The sequence below is a fragment of the Labrus bergylta genome, chromosome 9, assembly GCF_963930695.1.
Source record: "Labrus bergylta chromosome 9, fLabBer1.1, whole genome shotgun sequence".
In the NCBI taxonomy this organism is placed as follows: domain Eukaryota; kingdom Metazoa; phylum Chordata; class Actinopteri; order Labriformes; family Labridae; genus Labrus; species Labrus bergylta.
Genome location: NC_089203.1, coordinates 13,811,745 through 13,832,719, shown reverse-complemented (window position 1 = coordinate 13,832,719; position 20,975 = coordinate 13,811,745). Strand labels below are relative to the sequence as shown.

The 20,975-nt window shown below is 42.6% G+C and overlaps 3 protein-coding genes across 4 annotated transcripts in view; 1 reads left to right on the top strand and 2 right to left on the bottom strand.

The window, feature by feature from the left end:
* The window catches only part of ndst1a (N-deacetylase/N-sulfotransferase (heparan glucosaminyl) 1a), a 47,944-nt gene extending 39,116 nt beyond the window's left edge, over positions 1 to 8,828 (bottom strand). The window contains exon 1 of the mRNA XM_020645303.3: positions 8,625 to 8,828. The gene's annotated coding sequence lies outside the window, so the exon portion shown is untranslated. The remainder of the gene's footprint in view (positions 1 to 8,624) is intronic.
* Positions 8,829 to 10,184: 1,356 nt separating this feature from the next.
* rbm22 (RNA binding motif protein 22) lies at positions 10,185 to 15,140 on the top strand. Its single transcript, XM_020645346.3, has 11 exons — positions 10,185 to 10,310; positions 11,760 to 11,813; positions 11,923 to 11,952; positions 12,075 to 12,207; positions 12,309 to 12,409; positions 12,666 to 12,838; positions 13,008 to 13,208; positions 13,350 to 13,514; positions 13,825 to 13,913; positions 14,054 to 14,182; positions 14,355 to 15,140. Exons 1-11 carry the CDS (start codon positions 10,257 to 10,259, stop codon positions 14,507 to 14,509), a joined length of 1,284 nt encoding a protein of 427 aa, XP_020501002.1. The 5' UTR covers positions 10,185 to 10,256; the 3' UTR covers positions 14,510 to 15,140.
* myoz3a (myozenin 3a) lies at positions 14,991 to 20,234 on the bottom strand. 2 transcript variants are annotated; one of them, XM_020645347.3, is made up of 6 exons: positions 20,076 to 20,234; positions 19,456 to 19,544; positions 18,249 to 18,412; positions 17,202 to 17,355; positions 16,470 to 16,653; positions 14,991 to 15,690 (listed from the first exon to the last, which is right to left on the bottom strand). In XM_020645347.3, the coding sequence occupies exons 2-6, from the start codon at positions 19,535 to 19,537 to the stop codon at positions 15,513 to 15,515; spliced, it is 762 nt and encodes a 253-aa protein (XP_020501003.1). In that variant the 5' UTR covers positions 19,538 to 19,544; positions 20,076 to 20,234; the 3' UTR covers positions 14,991 to 15,512. The 2 variants fall into 2 exon arrangements, with proteins under 2 accessions (XP_020501003.1, XP_065814957.1); XM_065958885.1 differs by having other exon boundaries at positions 17,274 to 17,355.
* Between the last annotated feature and the right edge of the window lie 741 nt (positions 20,235 to 20,975).

Sequence of the window (20,975 nt, the reverse complement as noted above, 5' to 3'; positions counted from 1 at the left end):
CCCCTGTTCCCCCTTCCACAGTTCCATCGTGCCCACATCCGAAGGGAGCAAATTTAATTTGCGACAGCGTCCCTTGCCATCGCCCTTTGTGCCTGGGGATAAAAGAAATGGATTCTGGAATTTAAAAAGATGACTGAAATAAAGAAATAAAACAGGGGCACTCAGGAGAAGGCATCAGAGACAATAGCACAGAGGGTGGCAGAGAGAAATGAGAGCAGAGTTTGAGGGGAACGGAGTGTGTGGACAGGGGGGGGTTGGGGGGAGGGGGGGAGTTATGTGGGCCAGATATTAACTGTATGGTTATCATAACTCAGCTCAGAGGCCTGGCCATCTGGAGAGGCCACAGGGTCACTCAGATCTGCAGATAGAAGCTACTGCTGACGCTACGATGCCCAAACATGAAGGTGGCTGAAGGGTTAACAACCCATTACCTCACCCAACTGCACCCCTGGGGAGACACAGTGTAGGGTTGTGTTGATGTGTGTGTGTGTGTGTGTGTGTGTGTGTGTGTGTGTGTGTGTGTGTGTGTGTGTGTGTGTGTGTGTGTGTCCTCTTTTAGAGCCCATAGCGCACCTTTGGGCGGTGACTCAACAAAGGGGAGTCTGGCAGAATGACATCACTAGAGAGACTTAGCCTGCTTTGTGCGGGAGGGGAATGGAAGACTCGGGTGTGGAGGATGGAGACTGGGGAGGCTGTGGACTATGTGGGAGTCACATTTCTCCCCTCCAGCTCTTCTCTACCTGTCACATGAGCACTTTGAGGACTCAACAGCAAAGCCAGAGTCTTGACAACTTCAAACGCCAGCTTTTCTGGGATAGATCAGAGGCAAAGCAGGGATAAAGGGAAGAAGAAAGGAAGAAAGAAGAATCTGAAAAAGCACCAGGCCTGCCAAACATTGTTGTGGGATGACTTGAGTTTCATTTACAGGTGTTCTGATACCAGGACCAGTACCAGTATTGACCTCCAGGACCTAAAATGCAGTACTGCATATTTAGGGCTGCATGATTAATGGTATCTTTTGCCTTCAGGAACAAGCAGCATTCACACAAGTGTTCACTTATTTGCTTCACAACAATCTCAGTTGCTTTATCAGTCACACTCACACAGCAGAAAGCAAAACACACATTTAATTAGTTTGCCCATGATTGTGCCATATTTCTCTAATTTCTCTTCTTCATTTGCGCGCTTCGCTGTCAGTCACTGTTACTATAGTAACCACAAACGGGGGAGGCAGTGGCACATGTAGAAAGCAGGAAGAATCTAGACACTGGTAATCTAACAGCATACATCACTTCTCTATTAATATGAGCTGATAATCAGAATCAGACTCGATCAAGTGCCTGGCTAATGTTAAGAGTTCCACGAGTAAACACTAGCATTTGGAAAACATATTTTACCTTTTGTGCTGCACACACCTGGAACACATTACAAAACACATTACAAAACACATTCAAACTCAATACAATGGTTACCATGGGTCCATTTGAAAATATGATTACAAATAATTGTGCTCATCGGTGTAAATGTTTTTAACTGCAGTTTCCTGTTATGCTGTCTTATTCTTCTGGTCTCATAATCTATGTATTTTTATCTTTGTTGTTTTTGTCATCTAATTCTTGACATCGTTGTAAATGAGGGCTTACCCTCAATGATTTCTTGAGATTAAGTAAAGGTTGAATGAAAGTGGTGGAGCCACAATTTTCACTTACAGTCACAGTTGAAAAAAATAAGAATCATGTGAGCATCATTTCTCACACAATAAGTGTGATTCACATTTTAGCAAGAATTGCGCAGACCTACTGCATATCTGTGTGTGTGCCATTCAAAGTACAGATTTGATACTGTAACCAATTAGCTAATTATCACGCGTGACAACAATTTACAACAGTGCTATGTTAGTGGAGAGACTATTGTTAGCTGGCGAAGGTGTTGCAGTGTTTTTCCAGCAGTAATATCTATGTGTTGTGCTGCTGGCATTAGAAAGTAACTTGGTATTTGCCAATTCTATCCAAGTCTAAAGTTAGAATCAGCATGGGGAAGGAAAAAAAAAAAACAGAATTGGAAAATCTCTAATTTCATTATCAGATTCTTGACTCAAGTTTTTCCTCTGCTAGGTCCCAACAGTGAAAAAGCAAAAAAAAAAAAAAAAAGTGGGCCTCCACCCGGTCCATTGAGAGCCAACGAGCTCTGGTCGAGTTGGGGCCATTAGAGAGAGAAAACAAACACAGACCTCTGGCCAGGCACACACAGGCCGGCCCAGACACCTGTGTCCCATTCACCAAACACATCCGGCCACTTAACACTTCACAGGAGGGGTAGGGTGGTGTTTGTGTTTGCAGGCTCGCACACCCACTATGGTTCCTTTAGTTTAGCTTCTCTACCAAAACACCTCTAAGTCTCTCTGTGAGGAACGAATGCTTGCGGCTTCAGCCGTCCCACTGAGAGCAGCCAGCCGTTACACCAGCTGACCACCACAACTGACCCCCTTCAAAGCTACACCCTCTGAATAATACTGTCCAAACCCTGGAAAAACAAAGCTCATTCATCCTGTTGTCATTTGCAGCCTTTAGTCGCCCCTCTGTCTCTGTGCCCCAGCTGCATCTGGACTGACCTCAGGGTTGCCAACACTTGTCCTGCGCAGACAGGGACACACATGCACACACACACACACACACACATCTCCCTACCACCCAGGATGGATGAGAGACAGAAGGCTGGGCAGACACGGCCCCACCGCGGGTCAGTGGAGGGCTTCGCTCAGAGCTGCCAGCAGCAAAACCTTCGCGACGGCACCATTACAATTCTTTCCACATCAGCAGGTCAAAATGGAGAGGAGGTATGCCTTCCACTGTGGTCAGTTTGATAAGGTAAATTCTCAATCCCCTCGATACAATTTAATGAATTGAAATGGCAATGACCCATAACCCTGGCAATGCACTCAAAGTTTCCACCCAAAGATTAAGCTAGATAGCAAGCTGAGCTGTTTACATGTAGCGGAGGCTGCTTGCACGCCGCAATGCTTTATTTGCAGTGAAGCCAAATGCAGTCACAGATGGGAGCCGACTGGACACCAGATGACTCGCTGTGGTGTGGTGGTGCGGTCTGCTCTGGGGCTGAGAGACAGGGGGGAGAGAGAAAAGAGAACAGGGGCACTGGGCACCAGATGCCCTGCTAAAGTTTATCCTGTCCTGCTGTCCTGGAGGGATGCCATGATGCTCCGGCCTGCTATGATGTTAAGCATCAGGGTAGTGAACAGAGAGACTGTGTAACAGTCAAGCTTGTTTTTGAGTTAAACTGTAGTCAGATCCAACAGTGGCCTCCATCCGTATAGGCTTGCAAAGGAAAAGTAGAGAATGGGATGTGACCTTGTGGAGGTGTTCACTCCTCACTCTCCTTCAGTATCAATGCTCATCGTGACAGCGTGCTATAAACACACAACTCGAGCTGGTAAACACAGAACACAGTTCTCCGGACAGTATTAAGGCCTCTGTTTCAGTTTCAGGAGGAAGAGACAAACAGTGTGAGCACAGAGAGCTCATAAGGTATGACACATACTTAACACATAAAGTTGAAGCAGCATCTTTACTAAACAGATAAGACAAACACAAAGTTTAAGGGCATCATCATCATAGGCTGCAGTTTGTGTTATGTTTCTTCATGTTAGAAATATCTACCTGTATTGATGCAATAAAGCAGTGCTTAATTATTGTAACCTCAATGATAATAGGTCAAACTAGTGTATATCTCGCTCTGTGTTATTTTGATACTGATAACTGACTTGAAGTTATTTGTAATCTGTAAAGTCTTACAGTGTTTCCCTAAATGGCAAACATGTAAACAGCAAACTTTTTCATTACAATAAATGCAGGTTATATACAACAACATGATACACAACCTGAGCCTGTGCATGTGCGGGAGTACACACTTCTAGTTCTGCAGTAGGTGAGTGTGTGTGTGTGTGGTATCTGTGGTGTAGCCAGACCCCATTATGGCCACCGGACAACTGGGTAAACACACACATCCCCTTTCCACCAGTCGGCCCCCTCCCTGCACTCACAGCAGTGAGCTTTTTGCAGATCCAGTAACAAACACTGCCAGAAGCGTATTTTTACCTGACGTAAGTGCTAATCTTGAAACCAATCTCACATGTTTAAAGTGTGTCTTTGCAATGATGTCAATGTCAAGGCAACACACACACACACACACACACACGTGCACACACGCACACACACACACACACACACACCTAATACCTCTAATACCTCTAACTCTGAGTCTGAAAAAGAGTCTTCCTTATGGCTTAATGGACAAAGAAAAAAAAAAAACTCTAATCGTATCCGATGACTGATAGCACTCATGATGAGGACGGGGGTTAGAATATCCCGCAGTGAAGTGGTGCGTTCCCATTACTGCATCTCTCCATCTCTGGAAATGGCTTCATTAACAGGCGAGTGCTGAGAGCTCCCTTGCCGAGTGTATGAACGCGCTGCACCCAGAGGGTCCGCCGGAAAGGCTGAGGTGAAGTCCATTAACACTCGACAGCTTGTTTTTTGACCACTAAATAAAACAGGGTATTTTTTTTCTGTCTGCAGTATAAATAGCCTTTAGCTTAAGAGCTGGTGAGAACAAATTTCTGGGGTTTAAAAAAAAAAAACTCCACTTAAAGAAGGAAATTAAGCTCATAGATTGTGTTTCTGATAGTGCATGATCACATGTGCTGTTCTAGACACAGGAGAACATGTCACCCAGCAGCTTTCAGACAATAATAGACCTGGAGATCATCATCATAACATGATGATGATCTCCAGGTCTATTATTGTCATGTCTTGTCTTGAAGTTGCTCAGCAAGATTGACTAACTTTTAATTATTTTTCAGATGATTCAAGTGCCAGTCCTTTTTTTTTTTTCCCCGCACTGCCAGTTTGGGAATCACATGAAAACAATGGAGTAAAATGTGCCAGAGACATTTAGTGTATTCTTCCTTTTACTTGGTCCGGATCAGAGTGTCACCTAAAAGCTTAAATGTCTGTATCTAAACGGTGGTGAGTGGGCGGGGGTGTGATAACAAGAGAAGAGCTATGAAAGCCATGCTGTCTTCTGCAGGGAATAAATCCATATCTCACATAACCTGTCCTGGTCCTCTGGCATACTTCCCGATCCCTCAGGCAACCAGAGCTGGCTACCTCTGAGCCTATGACATAGCTCTTACTTTCCCAGCACTTTACACTCCAATCATGTGTCATCTCATGAAACACTACACCCTAGTCACCATTATTCGTCTAGATACAGGAGCCTCTGGAATGTATCGGATTCCTGCCTCAGGGGGGCGAACACCTCGGAAAACATGGTCCTACCTTCACTGGCTAGCCTTTCCCACTTTTCCTCTCTTCCAAATCTCTCTCTCTCGTTTTCTATCTTTCCATTCAGCGAAATTCCACCAGAGGCCGGCTTGATTTACACCGCCTCATCGCCTATCTGACATGCACTCACAGTTCTGACGCACACCTCACAATAGAAGGACATGTGAGGGACAGTTTAGAGTTTCAGGACTGTTTTCCAGCTGCTTTCTTTGTGGCGAGGTCACAGTAAAAAAAAAAAAAAAAAAGAGTAAAACACCACAATAAATGCTACGTGTTGCTACAGATGATGCACTTGGGTCATATTGCCTTTCACACTTGACAGCAAGCTCCTAAGCTCTTTGAGAAATTCAAATTATAAACTATTTTGTTCTCCAGTTCAACCACTCTTAACCTATCTCCCCTCTCCAGACAGCAACAGTTATCCCATGCACTACTCAGAACTGCAGTATTGAGTATCTGAGTCAGTGGCCTGCGTAATTCAGTCTGGGGAATTATGACAGTGGAAAATCATTTCCCCAGGCCGGGGATAGGAGGCCATGGCTAATCGTTCAGTAATCTGATCTGCCTGCATACTGTAGTCCGCCGCGCCACTAGCCTAGCCAGCCAGTCACACATGTGGACACCCACAGACCCTGCCAACTATCTGATGGACGCTAACGCTATTCAAAAACAACTCTCCAGGTTTTCCCGAGGATTACAGATGCTATCGGATCATTTGCTAATACCGGGTTTTGCTGTGCTGTTGGAGATGTATTTACTCTGCTCCTGCTCTCCAATACCCCTCACGATAGCAGAGCTTAAGCCAAAAAATGCCACAGCCACATTCCAGGCGGAAAAATGCATCAATACAAACTAATCTACGGGCTACAGTGCTACAGTCGGAGCAAAGTAATCCAAGAGCTTGACTTAATGAGGAAACATCTGAGTTTGTCTGTCAAACAGCAGGCATTTCTGGGGAAACTTCCAATTGTAGATTCCAGTATTTAGCGGAGCCAGTGGTGTTGTAGTAGTATATGAATAAGAACCATAGGGAGCAGCACAGGGGCACAAAGCAGTGCTTATACCCAGCACAGAGGCTTGGGGGGACTTGAGTTTTGGAAAGATGCCTGGCTTCAGCCCTGCTCTAAAGAGAGGTCTGCCACCCCGCACACTGAGTGTAGATACAAGGGGCACTGACATGGAAAAAAACAAGACCTGGCATGTAGTTTGGCACTGCAGCTCCCAACAGTAACCTTGTGTATCATTCAATGCTATAGTAGCTGTGAGTCACTGCAGTGCGATTAATCCTTTATGGGATGATAAGTACCAATAAGCAGTGAAAGCTATAATTGGCACAACAAACATTTTCTTTTTTTTTCCTTTTACCTTTTCCCATTCAAGCTTAAAATCTAAAGTGATGAATCGCCTGTGATCATGCCTCATTCTGATAAACAGCCAAAGACTGCCGGGTGACTTGATCTGTCATATACAGTCATATGCAGCATTTTAACAACCTCCGCGTGTAGGCATTGTAAACCAGTCCCAGCATTTCGGAAGGCATATCTAAGTGAAGGGATGCTGATATATGATCAAATGGCTGCGGCGGCAGTGGCAGCCTTCATCAGCTGAAAGCGCTAGATCACAGCATGTTTGGCAGCCAGTGGGAGCAGTCAGATGGAGGGTTAGAACAACCAGACAAACAGTTGGCACAGATAAATAGATCACAACTTAAGATTCAGCTTGCCACAAATTTCACAAACAAATGACAGCAAAAACACTCTTTTTAGAAAAAATAAAAAAAATAATGGAATCTGCAAATGGAATAAGCTCTGCTTTTTTTCCTTTTCTTGCAAACGATGGGTGGGATATGTGATTTAAAACCACATGGTTTGCATTGGGAATAGCTAAATTTGAAGCATAGGTCAAATAAATCTCATGACACCAGAAAAATAACAGATGAGCTGGGCTTTTCAGTTAAGAGGCACAAGAATGTCTTCTGCAGCTGAGGAGCAATGCAGGGAAAGTCCTTATGACTTTGCCAAACACATTTTGAGCGTGAGTCATTCTTTAGTAATCTCTTACTCACATTAGGTGCACGCTTGCACGCGCATAGACCCCAAGGCAACAGATTTCAGGCAGGTCTGGACTGCCCCTTTTTGCTACAGAGCCCAGTCAAGTGTTTATAGTATTTAATAGAAGCAGCTATCTAGGCTGAGACACACATTTGTTCCATTTTGCACAACAAAGGGTAACAACGCAGACAAATAAAGACTTGAACTATCGAAGAAAGGACAATGGTGCACCATACAGCTATGCCACATAAACAGCATAATAAAACACTTACAGTGGATGAGTGTTTTTGACAGTGCACCCTGGACAGTACTCACATTAAGAGTACAATATGGCATAACCAGCCTTTTCAATGAACAGAGTTTATGGTGGAAACAAAATACTTTTTTTTTTTAATGTTACTAGGAAGCGATTTTTGTAACATCCAGCCTGCACATGATTCCTACAGGTCTACAGTCTTATGCGTCCTGTGTCAAAACACGAAGCCTGCCATCACTGCTGATAATAATTAACCCAAGTTCCCTGAAATCGTTTGAACAAATTGAGTAATGCATTCCCATGCTGATCTTTTATTCAACTCTGTCATGTGCAAGACAATTAGATTAGGAGCCAGACGACCATATACGACCTTTAATTCTAACTTGCACTAAAAAAAAAAAAAAAAAAATCGTTTGGCCTTTTCTTTGCAAGAGAAAAAAAAAATTCAGACAGTGAAACAAGTGGGTTCGCCACTTCATTGTTATATAATTTGTTGAAGCGAGAATTAAAGTGAGCATTTAAATTAAAACTCCACACAACGGTTTGCTTCAAAGTTGCAAAAACAAGTTCGTGTCTGGTCGCTGGTACCGGGGCTGCATTATGGTATCCGGCTGCATAAAGGAATTCCGATATTAAAGCACAGAGCAGAGCAGCCGGACACAGCTCTCTATCCTGAACACAAACTTCCACTCGACACGGTTAAAAACAACAACGATATTCGTCCTTTATCTGCTGCTTTACGGCGGAGCTGGAAGCTACACCGAACGACCCCTCTCCACTATTGCACCGGGGCTTCATGTTTCCAGGCAAGGGGGAGTCAGGCCGAACACTGGCCTCATTCTCCGTCTGCGCCAGACATCGTTCACTAGCCTGGCCTGGGAGCTCGAGCGGCGGGGCTCTCGGTCGTGCACCAAAACATGTGCGAAAACACCGCGCTCAGTGTGCCGATGTACTCACCTTGTTTTGGGATTCTAGTTGGGTTTGGAAACACACGGGCCGGTTGAAATGAGTGTGGGATTGGAGTACGCTGGGTGCATGTCGCCGCCGTCGTCGTCGTCGTCTCGGTTTTGCTTGTTGCCGTGATGTGGAAGCGGCACAGCGGACTCGGCTGGGAGAAATCGGGAAATCTGAGAATGCCCCTCTCTTTCTGCAGCTCTGTGCATCGCCGGTGGCCCATAACTTCCGATAGGGGGCGCCAACGCGGCACATTTTTTTTTTTTTTTTGTGCCTCATATCTGCGCATACTATGCATCTACTACATAACTCCTCGAATAAATAACTGTGATCATATATCCTGCAGGGGCTCATCTGCATCCGTACTGTTCTGTAGTCAAGTTAGGATTGGCCTTGATTACTGTGTGGTCTTTTTTTTTTATAAATTAATTGTGCAGAGTGGGATTTACGCTGAAACGTATTCATATTTGTTTTAAATAGAAACTCATGGGAGACTTTTCACATTATCAAGCGCCCATGAAAATGTTTCATGTTGTGTGTCAAGGGACAACACACTTAAATATAATTGAACTCCAGTTTACATTTGTTTCCCTGTAAAAAAAAAACTTAAATGGAAAAATAATTGCAATTTTCCTGGACGAATCCCTCAAAGCAGAGAATACTTTGTAGTGCTTGACCTCCTGAGGGGAAGCTGCACTATGAAAGATTCGCCTGCTCTTCAGACCTGTTTTAATCCCTGTCCTTTGACTCCACCACCTCACCCTGACCTTAACTAAACATTAGGGCCTTAATGCTCATCCGTAATCCGCAGGCATGCTTTGCCTCTCTAATTGGAGTTTCACACAGCAAAGACACTCTTGCCCTGAACAGGAACAGGTGGAAAGATAAACTGTGAGTGCACAACACAATTGGCTTATAGAATACAAGCTCACACACAGCAGTCAATCAATCTGTCTGTTTGTCACTCACTCTCCAATATGTGATGGAAAAAGTAGGATACTCGTATTTTTAATCAATTAAAAATGAATATGCAAAGAATAAATTGTATAAAAGGTGGCAAAACATGCTCAGCAAATATTGCTACTTCTGAAGTTTCAATTTGCCCTTTTCAGGGTTATATAAGGAACATTGGAAATTAGGCCTATTTTACAAAGGATAATTCTAATTCTCTAAAACCCTATATACAAACAAAGCACAGCACACAGTTGAATAGATAAGTGCAGTGGAGTTAAAAGTCATTTATTTTTCAATAACATTTCGATATTATCTTTGACAGGAGCATAAACAAAACAAAAAACCTCGTTAAAAAAAAAAAAATCAGTGTGCAAAAGAGTATTGATCAGATAAACAATGTTCCTGAAACACATTACATTACACTTCCAGTCAGTATCACACTCATGATATTCACATGCTCCCCTTCTTTGCGGTTTTTTTTATTTTTTATCTACTTCTTCTGATTAGAGCACAGGATTAGACACAACACATATCTCTGACTGTGTCTTGAACAGTTCTTGAAATAGGGCGACACCACAAGGTGAAACCCGGATGAGACGTGGCTCTCTCTCTCTCTCGCTCTCTCCCTCCCGCCGCGCGGTGCATTGTGGTCGGACACCTCTTTGGCTCACACTCTGCAAAATGGCGACGTCCCTGGGCTCCAACACCTACAATAGACAGAACTGGGAAGACGCGGTACGTTTAATCGGCACCATACCTTTAACGACGAGAAGCAGTGTTACAAAGATACTATATTTAATTACATAATGGGGAATTGACCAGAGTTATAGATATGTATTAACCGCGCTTATCTAGCGGTTTTTGTTGTTGTGGTCGCTAGTTAGCTTCCCGTTAGCTTGTAGTTAGCTAATAGACGCATGTCCGTGAACGTCTCTGCATGTCAGCTTCAGTGTGAAAGATAACTCTGAAAAACGTCACAAATTCACTTTAGTAAAGCAGTCGTGAAGTACTGAGGACGGACTTTAAAGCTGAGGTTAAACATAAACGCAAATTAAGGGTGAAATTAACAATAGCTTGCTCCAGTTAGCAACGCAGGCTTAACAATGCTAGCGCTAGCAGGCTAACACTAACAAGTCCCTGTTACCTCTCAGAGACACGTAAATACACCAAACCACAATGTTACTGCTTTAAATCTGTAATTCAAACTCTTATTTTAACTTAGTGACTGTAAATGTAGTAAAGCTTGTTTGTCACTCTTTCTAACACATTTCACAGGATTGGAAACAAATAACGAAATGACGAGATAACTTGTCGTGTTTTATTAAAAAAAAAGCGTTTTTATGTAACTTTGAAACATTGTTTATGTGCTTTTTCAACCATTCTTCATGTTTGTAAGTTGTTATCATGTCAGAAAAATGCTCTGTGTATTAGTTAATGATTGTATGTAATGTTGAAGTTGCCAAATCTTACCTGTGCAAATAATAATAATCACTTTATTTATATTACACCTTTTAAAAACACAGGTTTACAAAGTGCTTTGACAAACAAGAACAAACTAAACCAAACACAGAAGAACATAAACAACAGCAAAATACTAAAAATAATTAAATACAATTCAACAGGAAAGAACTCAAAGTGCCCAACAGACATGTATAACCCGACCATCACAAGAACCATAATAAGAACCATGATAAGAACCCAGGCTACACAAGAACCATAACAAATAACCATTAGTCCATCATATAACCTCTCTAAACGTACTCATCTATATAAGGCTTCAGATCAGTCGCCTCTCTTTAGTCATGACACAACACGGCGTTTGGCCAATGTTGGTTTTCTCAAGACACCAGAATATAAACTTTGAAACCCTAGACTATGTAGAGTTGACGTTAAAGAGATACTTATATTTAGGTGTTTGGCTGATGCTGTCAGTGGTCATTTTCAACAGCTAGCACTTGGATTGTAACAGCATCCTTCAGCAGATGGCAAAGTAAGAGTGAGCTGGTCCCATTGCGCTCTCTGTACATTCACACATAACTTCGCCAAAGTGCCCGCTGGAGACGGTGAAAGAGAGGATTTAGTTACCAGCTCATAACTTTGATCTGACGTTGATTTAAAAGGACAACACAGTGCTTGGCTTTGCTGGATTCAATTTCAATTCAATCTGTTTCCTTTGTCTTCCAGGATTTCCCAATTCTGTGTCAGACATGTTTGGGAGAAAACCCTTACATCCGTATGGTGAGAGAGCATAATCGAGCTATCATAATGAATCAGATATTATATTGTTGTAGTTTTAATACCGGTGAAGCTTGGATTCAGATGTAATCATCTTTTTTTTGTTTTCCAGACCAAGGAAAAGTATGGAAAGGAATGCAAGGTATGCTTTGAATTATTACTTCAAATCAGGCTTGCATTATTTTACGCTTGTCAGCTTCAACCTGTGAAATTACTGTCCATGTAGAATAATCTTTATTTTTTGTTACTATCATTCTTTGTCAGATCTGTGCTCGACCATTTACCGTGTTCAGGTGGTGTCCTGGGACTCGAATGCGTTTCAAGAAGACAGAGGTCTGTCAGACCTGCAGTAAAATGAAGAATGTTTGTCAGACATGTCTGCTGGACTTGGAGTATGGTGAGTGTTTCCCCACGACTCCTTACATTTTGTATTTAAGCCTTACTCTGTGTAGCTATGACTATGTGAGTGTAACTCCTCTGTCACATTGTGTTTTACAGGTTTGCCCATCCAGGTCAGAGACACCGGGCTGTCAGTAAAAGATGAGGTTCCAAGGTCAGATGTGAACAAAGAGTACTACACACAGAACATGGAGAGAGAGGTAAACTTGCTTCCTAAAAATTGTTTTATTTGTTGTGATTTTTATACAGCTGAAGTAGTTTTAAAGTGCTTTCAAAGATATCCTGAGCACTTGTATTTGTTCCTAATTTCATGTCTTTAATAAATGCCTTCTCTGATCTTCTTCTTTCTGCAAGAATCATTGCAAATATCATTTTTTTAATAAACGAAAACCTAGATTGGTATTTTTTTTTTCTTTCATTCGTCACTTATTTCTGTTTGGATCTCTCTGTTCTTAGATTGCCAATTCTGATGGCACACGTCCTGTTGGCCAGCTAGGTAAAGCGCCCAGCTCTAGTGATATGTTGCTGAAACTGGCCCGGACTACTCCGTATTACAAGAGGAACCGGCCCCATATCTGCTCCTTTTGGGTGAAGGGAGAGTGTAAGAGAGGGGAGGAATGTCCCTACAGGTGAGAGGCATTTTTTATAAAATGTGTAGAGGTTGTTGCTGAACATTTGAAGTGCTATACCAAAGGCAATAGAAAAATAAATGTGTTTCTGTGATTCAGATTGATTGCAAGTATCTTAAATTGCTTGCACAATGTGCATTCACACATTGTGGTTTTCTTTTTCACTCAGGCACGAGAAGCCCACAGATCCCGACGACCCTCTGGCTGACCAGAACATCAAGGATCGATACTACGGCATCAATGATCCAGTGGCTGACAAGTTGCTGAAAAGGGCCTCAACGATGCCCCGACTGGACCCGCCAGAGGACAAGTCCATCAGCACCCTCTACATAGGAGGTTTGGGAGACACAGTCACTGATGCAGATCTCAAGTAAGATGTTCTTTCAAAACAATTTTTATCCAGTGTTAAATTCACTTAATAAGGATTTTTAGACTTTTTTTATAAGACAGTTTTAGACTCTTGAGTTCCAGTGTTTAGAGTTCAATCAGACCATCATTTCTTTAATTCCAGGAGTCACTTTTACCAGTTTGGCGAGATTCGCACAATAACCATTGTCCAGAGGCAGCAGTGTGCCTTCATCCAGTTCGCCACACGGCAGGCGGCTGAGTCGGCTGCTGAGAAGTCCTTCAACAAACTCATCATCAATGGACGGAGGCTCACTGTTAAATGGGGAAGGTAAGAATTTGTGTGGATGTCTAACTGCTGACTGCAGAACAAACTGCCCTCCCAGGGGTAATATGACAACCATGGTCCATCACCAACTTCACCTGTCTGCAGTCAAATAAAGATGTCTCGGCTCTCATACAGACCCACTGACCAGATGTGGAGGTTTATTGATAAAATGTTCTTATTCAGATTTGTGCAAAGGAAGGGACACTTTTTTATTTTTATTTTTTATTAACACAATTCTGCTACTGCAGACATTCAGTTGTAGTTGACAAAGAAAGTGATACATTTATTAAACTTACATGGATCGTCTTTTTAGGTCTCAGGCAGCAAGAGGGAAGGAAGGCATCAAAGACGGAGTCAGTGAGATGGGTACCAGACTGGATCCAGTACCTGGACTGCCTGGAGGTGAGTCTGCAATTCTATCTATGATCTCATCGGGGGTTTTTATTTTTTATTTTTCAGATAAAATAGAACATCATTGAGATTTATTTTTGAAATGTTTACGTCTTGTGGCTTCTTAAACTATATTTCTCCGTGTGCTGTAGCTCTCCCTCCACCACCTGCTTTAGACGAGGAGGCTCCTGCAAACTACTTCAACCTGGACCCCAGCACCACTCCTGCTGTCATGAACATTGCTTTGCCTCCACCTCCTGGCATCAACCCGCCTCCTCCAGGTGAAATTATAACTGATTTTATAGATGCAGCTGGTATATTGTTAAATATGTCTATATAATAAGCTTTTTTAACATATTGCTATTCATTTGAAATGTATTTATTCCTTAATGAACATGTGGTGAAAAGGTAGATGCTTAATGCTGTGTTCTCTCTTTGTATCTCTCTAATCAGGTTTTGGCCCTCCGATGTTCCACCCCATGGGTCACATGGCTCCACCCATGCCCCCTCCAATGAGCATGAGACCTCCTGGTCAAATCCACTACCCCTCCCAGGATCCTCAGCGCATGGGTGCCCATGCCGCACATGGCTCACGTCATGGGGAGTAGCTGCTGGAGTGAAGTCATTCTGTTACACGGTGTCATTCTTTTCCTCACGTTAACCGTGGTCAGGTGCTTTCACTTCAGATGCTGTCAGAAGGGCCTGTAACCGGCAGATGACTTCTGTGAGAAATATACAGGAAAGAACCCCGTCGCATCTTAACGGATAACATCTGATTTATTATGCCACCTGCAGTGCTGTGGATGAACTGAGCGTGCACCATCTGTGTCTGGACAGACGAAGACCAACACCCTACAAGATAACTTATCATCACTCGCAGTTAAAACAGAACGAGCCCTGCACCTGAACATCTGGAAGTTAAAATAGTAAAAGACTTAAAAGTTGAGAGAAATGGCCACCGTGTTCGGGGCCACATGGTTTGACGGGCTCCTGCCGTTGGAGCCACTGTACATTATAGAAATGTTACCTGTAGGATCAAGTTGTATTTGTCAAAATGTGCAAAGCATCCGTTGGAGTAGAATTCAGGGGAGCATTTTTAAACCTTTTTAATTTACAGCTACATTTTTTTTTTATGTGACACAAACTTAATATTCCACAACATAATGACTTAGTTTTCTTGTTAACCTTTCTTTGAATGTTGTTTCACTTCTTATTAAAAAGTCACAACTTTGTCATTGATCATAACAGAGTGGTTGTAATTCATTAAAATGAAAGCTGTTTGAACTACTGCATGATAGTTTAAGGAGCACGAGAGGGGGAAGAATCAGATGTTGTGGCACATATTATTAGTAAGTATGCACACAAAGGTTAGGTACAGCTTGTCATCCTCTGGCAGCATTTTCATGAACTCCACTGCGGTAATGATTTGATCCAGCAATGGGAGCTGTTCTTAACACTCAGCAATAACAAACCACTTCATATATCAAGCAGGATTGTTCTTTTTCTCCCCTGTAGTGTCTGCTGATTAACAGACGGATCACCTTTTGTAGGAGAAATGCAAGCATAGGTCAGTGCTTCAGTCTTTGACTTATCCCCCCCCCTCTCTCCTTTTCATAGTTCATTAGACTCGGGGCTGTAATCAAGCCCCCATCCCTTGGGTGCTCTGTTGAAGTTGGGCCGTGGACACATGCGGTTGACACTGGGCAGGTTCGGGGATTCCACGGCCTCAAAGTTGATCACTGGGATCACCCTTTTGCTGGACATGGCTCCCCCGAATGGCCTGGCAGATCTGAGAGACAAAGAGAAAGTCCCAAGTTAAGCCGGCTGATGGCATATTTTTTTTTCCTGGCAATAAAAGATGCTAGGTCTCATGTGGCTCGTATCCCATACAGAGGTAAAACTTTTAGAAGACACATGATACGCAGCCTGGTAATCCTACTGATTTTAACTGGTTCTGTCAGCAGGAGAAAACCTCAGGACGATTCAAACATCTTTTGTGATGAGCCATTAGATGAGTTCAGATTGAGTTAGGGCGTCTTAATATAATAGTTATCTTAAGGGTGTAAATTGATCTCTCCACCAGGGGGTTCAGTTCCAGACTGGCTGGCAGAAAGCAATTGACTGACAGCTTTAATTGTGTAAATCCTGAGTTTATCTTTCATATATGCTCTACTTCTCCATCTGCCAGAGCCTAACCTACGTACTGCCTTGCTGCTGTGATGCAATTCCTTGTGTGCTGCGAGAAAGATTATTTCCTTCGTGCGCAATCTGTCTTGTGGGGGCATTAAAAGCCTGCAGCCCACCCAGCGGATCATCTTTCAAGTGCCAAGCTTCAAAATAGCCATCACGCAGCCACACTCCAAGGAGGTGCAAGCCAGAGACTAGATTTATTTCCAAACTGGAAAGATGGAGCGAAGCCGAGGGAAAGGATGCTTGTGATGAATAAGGTGGTCAGGTTATCCTTGGGTCTATTTGGAGACGGGTGGTTCTCGATTTCTGTGCATCAAACCATATTGTATGTAATCATTCCTAATTTATTTGGCTGTCTGTGTTTCTGACGGGACTTACCTGTTAAAGCACCTGTAGTTGACAGGCTGTATCTTTTGTGGGAGCTCTGGCAGCTGGGAATTGAGGGTGTTCATGAGCTCTTCGTTACCTCTCAGAGCCTCTGTCCATGGGGAAAAGTAGGACTTGGGGATTACTGTTGTGTTGAACTTTTCTTTAGGAATTTCCTTCAGGGGGCCAGAATATCCTGACAGAAACAAAAGTCAAAGTGAAATGTCAGTCAAAAAAAAAATGAGTACGATTACAGGTGTTACTTTAATATGGGGGTAATGTTAGTCTTTGAATTCAAGGTAACAAATAAAAGTGCCCTTTTGTTAAAACATTGCATTACGATAAAAAAAAAAAACAGGCACCAACCATGCACACACACACACACATCTTATAAATATATACATTTCTTTGATGTCACTCCTATCAACAATAGGAAGTAGAGTAATTATATCTCAGTGTGAATTCCCTATAATAAACAGAGCTTAGCTTCCTGTCAGTCAGACCATATCTGTTCCTTCTGTCAGGACCAATACACAGCAACACTCAGCCGATAAATGCATCCTGCTTTCCTGCAGACTGCCAACTGTGCTGGCAAGAATAAAACCATTTTATTTACTCAATGCATTTCTCAAATGAGGAATGAACACTAGCAGATTGAAGTGAGATATTGTGCAGCAGGGAGCTACTACTATGGTTTGGTGCAGTGTATGGAAATCCTTGCGTCACTGGGTATCACCACTTTACCTGGTGCGAGGACTTCTGGACTGCCCTTCTTTGCCACGGTCTTCTGAAGGTTCATGACCAGGCTATGCTTACCGATGATGGGGGGAGCCTGGTTCACTTTTCCCTCCCGCGGCTCGAGGATCATCTGCTGGGGAGGAACTGACCCGGAATAAACCTGTTAAAGCGACAGTTTGATTTATTTCAAGAGTTACATGTCTTGACAGGTACTATATTTATTTTCAACATGTATAGTAAAACGTGGGACAGCTGATACATTTATGGTAAAAAAAAAATGCAAAGGTTAACATTAAAAAGTGAAGGTGCATATTTGCATTAAAGAGTAATTGGTAAATGTTGCTTATGAAGGCAGACTGTAGTCTGTATAATAAAACAAATTGTGCTGATGTAACTGTGCTTTGCGACATACAGTCTGGACAGAGTTTATCATCCTGATGGTCTGATGAATAATGTTTTCTTTAAGTACTGTAACAGGCTGTATTCAGATTAACACATGAATTTCATTTTTATTCCTGAAAAATGGTATTACTCCGCCTGCCTATAACAGCTTTGAGATGTCTTTAATAGGCTACTAAAGCTGTAGTTCAGGGTTATCTTAAATTGGAACTTCGACTGAAAATGTTAACCTACCATTAAACTGCTTTGTAGGAAGTGTGAATACAATGGTTTTGGGTTGCCTTCAAAGTAAAGATGTTTCAAAAAAAAAACTCAGCCTCTTGTTTCTTCAAAGTTCCACTCTTTCTTTTTTTCTTAAGCAGGAGTTCCGCTGTAAAATCTCTTCTCTGAAGTATTTTTATGTCTTGTAATAGTCCAATTTTCTCATGCCATTATTGAGATAAGAATTTAAATGCCTGTTGCTGTAAATGTCAGAGTCAGACCAAAGCAGCTTTTAATTATGAATTATTGCACTTTGATCAGTGTGGGGAAACCCCTAAGATTTGACTAGTCAACAACTATCAGATCAGATACACAGGTTCATCATTTTGGGTGTGTTTGTTGCAGGAAGTTCACTGTGTCAATGTGTTGCTGCATCAGCTCTCACTTTCTTACATTGTCTGTGTTGTAGGCACCACCAGCTGTGTTCTCCAATGTGAACCTCTCCACCCTCTTCTGCCTCTCCTGAAACATGCGAGAGCCTCGATTAGACGGAAGGTTAAGCTCCTCCATCATCACGTCTCTCGGGACGCTCATCTTCTTCCCCAGGTTCAGACCTCCTGACACAACACACACAGACAGAAGTGTTTGAATGTGTGATCATGTTTTATATCCCTGTGCATATCAGAGTAATATATATTTCAGACTAGACGAATGGATGCTGTGTGGTTGCCTCTAATCCTGCATAAACACATCATGACATTTAGTTATCAGTGCAAATGCAATGATAATAGCAACCTCCAGACATTTGGAGAGAGAATGAAAGTAACACAGACTAATAAGGACCTTTGGCAAATCTTAATGTCTCCTCTGATCTTCTTGTTTTCTGTCGACATGAAACAGCTGAGGGGCTCTGATATGAAAAAAATCCAAACCACGTGCAGCATCACTAAGTTGATATTCGCTCAGTTCTGCTTGGGGTCTCTTCTCGTGTTAAATCATGGCACAGCAGAAGGTCTGAAATAGCCTGGAGATGATGTCAAGGGGTGCGTAATGTTTGTTGTGGTCTGGGTTGCAAGGGTAACGGGGCATATAAATAGGATCTCAGGATGGAAGAGTCAAGGAGGAGTGGATGGCTCCCTTTTCTGAAACATGAAAAGCATTGGAAGAAGTCTGGGCATGTGCCACCCTTGAGGAGCTGCCTTTGATCGACCTGTGTAAAATTCGGTGGTGGGAGTCACATTTTGCTGAGTTTAGGAGACTTTGGTTTCAAAGTGTAGCTGGCAGACAGCGCTGGAAAAACAAACAGTGTAACTGGGATGGTCCCTGCTGGAATGTTTGGAGAATTTCAAACACACACTGGCTCTCTTGGGATTTGGGTGTAGCACATGGCATGTGTCCCGAGGCTGTGGGCGAACACACTTTGATGTTGGGCTCAATTATATATGACAGCCCCTGCTGTGATCACAAAGAATGACAATTTGAATTTTGGTGTAAATACACACAATAGTGTACCAAGTTGTTGATTCAATGTGCAAACCAGCAAGTAAACTAATACTGGATTGAGCATTCATGGGTATTAATGTCAACTATCACTTGTGTTAGCATACGACCCAGCGTGTGTTAATGTCAGTTCACTGCATCTCCCTCTGTTAGATCTTACCTCCCTGGACCTCCTTGGACAGAGCTTTAGCCTGCAGCATCCTCTGTTTAGTTAGGTCGTCCAGGCCTGCATGCATCATCATCTTGCTCCTTTTAAAGACACACAGTTCAGCATTGATTGTCACAAAGGGTTTCATAAAAGGCAGTCATATTTATGATGCATCCACTACTTTAATACAGCATTCAGCCCTAGGAATCTACTTAAGTACAAATTCAATTGAGGAAAGCAAGTAACACACTCTTCTGTAGGTTTCCTGTACTTTGTCCTCTTAGATAAACAATTAGTCCTACAATATAAGGTACATCAAGGCCAACCAAATTGTGATGTCCCTAAAATAACCATAGTCATGTGTTTCTCCTTCATCCCTTAACCGATACTTTAGATTTATCTTGATTTGTATCATGTTTAACTAAAAAACAATGTCTCACTGCTGAAAAACCCAAGTGAATCTTATCATTTAAAGCTGTCCCTCCAGCATCATAAAAATGTAGGATTAAATCTCAGTACAGTTCATTTAAGGACACCTTACACTCCTTTAAGTCAGACAGTTGGCAGTGCCTTCTTTCATTGCCTATCTTGTCCACGGTAAAGGCCTACACTCGCTTCTCCTCAGTGCTTACCTGTCTGTCTGTCTGTCCCTGTGTGTGTCTGCAGTAGTAGCTGAACTGGTGTATCCTGCACTGGAGCTGGGATGCTTCCACGCTCTCCTCTGACACTCCTCAGCCAAGACGCAACAGTCCGTATAAAACTCATCCCAGGAAGCCTCGGGCGCTGACCTCACTGAGTTATTTTAGCAGAGGGATAAGAGAGTGAGGATGGAGGGGAGGGTGGAGGGGAAATAAAAGAGCGATTGAGGGGAAGGCGCAAGCATAAAGATTTACATCCTGACCGCAAGAGTCTTTGATAATAAAATTTGATCCCCTGTGTGTCTGTGTCTGTGTCTGTGTCTGTGTCTGTGTCTGTGTCTGTGTCTGTGTCTGTGTGTGTGTGTGTGTGTGTGTGTGTGTGTGTGTGTGTGTGTGTGTGTGTGTGTGTGTGTGTGTGTGTGTGTGTGTGTGTGTGTGTGTGTGTGTGTGTGTGTGTGTAATAACAGCTGCTGTCCAAACAGAGACACTGAGCTGTCAGAGACGACCAACCTACCCACTGCAAACAAAAACATATAACACAATATACTTTGTCATTTGTTAATGTCCACTATATGTTTCCTATGAAGAGCTTTTTGGTTGAGGTCACATAGATCTGAGGTAAAAATTGTACAGGGTGAAAGGTAAAGCTCTGACTCAGTTTGCAAGTACATTTGGTTTTATAAGACCTTTGACCTCCTTTTCTGATCTGAGTTATGGACAGTCCCCTCAGTAGTAATGGGTATGTTTCAATAAATAACTACATCAAAATGTTTTTGATTTGGTGTTTTTATTCATCTTCCAGCTTGCCCACTGCTGAGAAGCTCAAGTTGTGAATTTCTGTATAAATTTGTATTTTGTGTCACACTAGAAGTGTTGCCCTTTCACTTCACATTT

What these genes read in the sequence shown, in the direction of transcription:
- rbm22 (XM_020645346.3), top strand. Translation starts at nt 10,257, where the DNA reads ATGGCGACGTCCCTGGGCTCCAACACCTACAATAGACAGAACTGGGAA. An exon ending in AGTATGGAAAGGAATGCAAG is followed by an intron (nt 11,953 to 12,074) that starts GTATGCTTTGAA and finishes ATTCTTTGTCAG; the next exon opens with ATCTGTGCTCGACCATTTAC. An exon ending in TCTGCTGGACTTGGAGTATG is followed by an intron (nt 12,208 to 12,308) that starts GTGAGTGTTTCC and finishes TGTGTTTTACAG; the next exon opens with GTTTGCCCATCCAGGTCAGA.
- myoz3a (XM_020645347.3), bottom strand. Translation starts at nt 19,537, where the DNA reads ATGATGATGCATGCAGGCCTGGACGACCTAACTAAACAGAGGATGCTG. An exon ending in TCCAGAAGTCCTCGCACCAG is followed by an intron (nt 16,654 to 17,201) that starts GTAAAGTGGTGA and finishes TGTTTCTGTCAG; the next exon opens with GATATTCTGGCCCCCTGAAG. An exon ending in AACTACAGGTGCTTTAACAG is followed by an intron (nt 15,691 to 16,469) that starts GTAAGTCCCGTC and finishes TTTGTCTCTCAG; the next exon opens with ATCTGCCAGGCCATTCGGGG.